We start from the raw sequence: 4,107 nt of genomic DNA on the forward strand, positions 1-4,107 counted from the left end.
CTCAAGAAAGGCCACATGCAGTCACGACTGAGCTTTGCCAAAACACACCTTGAAGATTCTGAGGCAGATGAGACTAACATTTAATTATTTCACCTCCACACCAAACGATATGTCTGGTGGAAATCCAATACAGCTCACCATCCAAATAACGGCAATCCTACAATAGAGCATGGAGGTGGTGATATCCTGTTATGGGGTGTTTCTCTGCAGCAGGGCCTGGAGCACTGGAAAAATGGATGGGGCAAAATATCATCAAATTCTTGAAAAATCTGCTGCCCACTGCCAAAAAGTTGTCAATGGGAAGAAGGTTTACCTTCCAACATGACAATGACCCAAAGCACACAGCAAAATGGACCACACAGTGGTTAACGAGGAAAGGGTGAATGTCCTTGCATGGCCTAGTCAGAGCGCAGACTTAAAGCCCATTGGAAATCTGTGGAATGACTTGAAGACTGCAGTCCACAAACGGTCACCATCAAATTTAACTGAACTTGAAAAGTTATGCAAAGAAGAATGGACAAATATTGCAAAATATAGATGTGCAAAGTTAGTAGAGACAGAGACATATCCCAACAGAATAAAGGCTGTAATTAAAGCAAAAGGTGGTTCAACAAAATACTGACAAGGGTGTGATACTTTTTCCAACTCAGTGATTCTGTTTTTTTTTTTCTGTTTTTTTTTCTGATATGTTGGTGTTATATCTTTCACTTGGATGTTATAAGTTGCACTGAATAAATACAGCTGGATAAAACAAAAACTGTCCATCTTAATTTCAGGCTGCAAAGCAACAAAATGTGAACCCACTGTAATGGGTTCTAAAATCCACTATTGCATTAAAGCACTGAACTGTGTTTGTTTTGTCTCACAGGGAGTTTAGTCACTGGAAAGTGAACAGCTTGGTGACAGAGAAGAGAGACTTCTTCAAAGCCCCGCTGCCTTTGGCGCCCGAGTTTTTACGCAACCTCAGGCTTCTGGGGAGAAGGCCGAGCCTTCAGCAGATTCACGAAAATCTGATCAAGAAATATGGCACTCATTTCTTGGTATCAGCCATATTGGGAGGTAAGCCAGTAATTAATTATATCAATGCTAAAGGTGAAGAGATTTTGGTAACATATTCTGTAAAATGTGCATATGGGTAGTTTTAATCAACATCACTAATACAGGTTAATATATATATATATATATGAATGTAAGAGAAAGTGTTATTTTATATCTGGTCATCATTTATTTGAAGTCTTTTACGTTTTTAATCATCTTTTTTGCCTTTATTGGTTCATTTAAAATGGTCCTGATGTGACCATTTTTTTCCTTTTTTTTTTAGGCACAATTATTCCATGTACTTTCTTAATTATTATGAGCTTGTAAAAGCTGCAGGCATAATAAAAGGATAATATTTTTTTTGTTTAAAGTATCTCATCAACTGCCCATATATAATGCATTTCATTGTCTTATTTATAAGACATGTTGCACTTCATTATATTTTCATAAAAAAATTGTGAGCACAGTAATATAATGCATTAATGTATTATAATGCCTATGTAAAAGTTGCACCTTTAAAGACTCTTAAAACAGTATATTGCATACAGTGTCTTAAATCATGTTTTAATGTATTATACTCTTTAAATGTATAATCATGACTATTTATGTATTATTATATCAGCAATTTATAAGAACATACTGAGATATACTAAAATTCATGATAATATATTAAGAATTATGTGCATTATAGGCTTCAGAGAAAGTTTCCAGAATAAAAAAATTAAAAAATAAATGAAATAAAATAAAAAGGCATAGATTTACTATTCATACACTGAGTCTGACATCCTTTGCCATTTTCAGACAGTATTTTTCTCTTCTCCCTCTCTGGCACCCACATATTAAGTAGGGCAGCACGTCCCAGTGGTGGATTCAAACCTTTCAATGTGTCTCTAGCAAAATGTTGCATGTTACCAACACTAATTATGATGTAATTTATTGGTGGATGTATGAAGTGAAACTTCATAGAACTTCAGAGACAGGGAGACGAATGAAGTGGTAAAGCTACAATGAACGCTGGTAATTAACGACTCAAAGCAAAGGAAATGGGGGAACCATGCTATTGCATCAACATGTCAGAAAAAAAACAAAAAACAGAATCACTGAGTTAGAAAAAAGATCACCCCTCTCCTAAAATGACTTGTAAAAACTCAATCAGGTGTAGCTAATCACCTTCTCAATGGCACACAAAGCCATTTGACTTTCAACTGAGATCAGCTGTGGTCATTTTGATCAGCTCAGCATGAAAAGAGCTTTCCTGGAGCATTCAACTGTGATCAGCTGTGGTCATTTTGATTAGCTTAGTATGAAAAGAGCTTTCCTGGAGCTTTTCAGTCCTTTGTAGTGCAACTGAAGCAAACAATCAACTATGGGAGGCAAGACACCGTCAAAAGATCTCTGGAATAAAGTTGTAGACTGGCACAAGTCAGAAGATGGATACAGAAAAAAAAATCAAAGGCTTTGTCAATGTCTAGAAGCACAGTGAAGTCTATTATTAAGAAGTGGAAGGTATTTGGTCCAACACAGACCCTCCCTGGATCAGGTCGTCACTCCAAGAACGAGCAGGAGGAAACTGATCAGAGACGGCAACCTCAGGCTTCTGGGGAGAAGGCCGAGCCTTCAGCAGATTCACGAAAATCTGATCAAGAAATATGGCACTCATTTCTTGGTATCAGCCATATTGGGAGGTAAGCCAGTAATTAATTATATCAATGCTAAAGGTGAAGAGATTTTGGTAACATATTCTGTAAAATGTGCATATGGGTAGTTTTAATCAACATCACTAATACAGGTTAATATATATATATATATATGAATGTAAGAGAAAGTGTTATTTTATATCTGGTCATCATTTATTTGAAGTCTTTTACGTTTTTAATCATCTTTTTTGCCTTTATTGGTTCATTTAAAATGGTCCTGATGTGACCATTTTTTTCCTTTTTTTTTTAGGCACAATTATTCCATGTACTTTCTTAATTATTATGAGCTTGTAAAAGCTGCAGGCATAATAAAAGGATAATATTTTTTTTGTTTAAAGTATCTCATCAACTGCCCATATATAATGCATTTCATTGTCTTATTTATAAGACATGTTGCACTTCATTATATTTTCATAAAAAAATTGTGAGCACAGTAATATAATGCATTAATGTATTATAATGCCTATGTAAAAGTTGCACCTTTAAAGACTCTTAAAACAGTATATTGCATACAGTGTCTTAAATCATGTTTTAATGTATTATACTCTTTAAATGTATAATCATGACTATTTATGTATTATTATATCAGCAATTTATAAGAACATACTGAGATATACTAAAATTCATGATAATATATTAAGAATTATGTGCATTATAGGCTTCAGAGAAAGTTTCCAGAATAAAAAAATTAAAAAATAAATGAAATAAAATAAAAAGGCATAGATTTACTATTCATACACTGAGTCTGACATCCTTTGCCATTTTCAGACAGTATTTTTCTCTTCTCCCTCTCTGGCACCCACATATTAAGTAGGGCAGCACGTCCCAGTGGTGGATTCAAACCTAAGCACAGTGAAGTCTATTATTAAGAAGTGGAAGGTATTTGGTCCAACACAGACCCTCCCTGGATCAGGCGTTGCTTCAAACTGTATGAAAGAGTGAGGAGGAAACTGGTTAGAGAGGCAACCAAGAGGCCTACAGCAACTCTGTAGCAGTTGCAGAAATGTTTGACAAAGAGTGGTCATAGTGTGCATGTGACAAAAATATCACAAATTCTCCACAAATGTGGCTTGTATGGGAGGGTTGCAAGAAAAAGCCGCTCCTCAAGAAAGGCCACATGCAGTCACAAATGTCTGGCAATAATCCAATACAGCTCACCATCCCAATAACAGCTTTCCTACAGTAAAGCATGGAGGTGGTGATATCCTGTTATGGGGTGTTTCTCTGCAGCAGGGCCTGGAGCACTGGAAAAATGGATGGGGCAAAATATCATCAAATTCTTGAAAAATCTGCTGCCCACTGCCAAAAAGTTGTCAATGGGAAGAAGGTTTACCTTCCAACATGACAATGACCCAAAGCACACAGCAAAATG

At 35.8% G+C, this 4,107-nt stretch overlaps 1 protein-coding gene across 1 annotated transcript in view; it reads left to right on the forward strand.

Moving 5' to 3' along the window:
• The window catches only part of LOC107700985 (BMP/retinoic acid-inducible neural-specific protein 3-like), a 93,792-nt gene that overhangs the window by 37,646 nt on the left and 52,039 nt on the right, over positions 1-4,107 (forward strand). The window contains exon 3 of the mRNA XM_016502865.1: positions 869-1,059. Within this exon, the coding sequence (XP_016358351.1) occupies positions 869-1,059 (191 nt within the window). The remainder of the gene's footprint in view (positions 1-868; positions 1,060-4,107) is intronic.

The sequence above is a fragment of the Sinocyclocheilus anshuiensis genome, unplaced genomic scaffold, assembly GCF_001515605.1.
Source record: "Sinocyclocheilus anshuiensis isolate Anshui unplaced genomic scaffold, SAMN03320099.WGS_v1.1 scaffold1143, whole genome shotgun sequence".
Lineage (NCBI taxonomy): Eukaryota > Metazoa > Chordata > Actinopteri > Cypriniformes > Cyprinidae > Sinocyclocheilus > Sinocyclocheilus anshuiensis.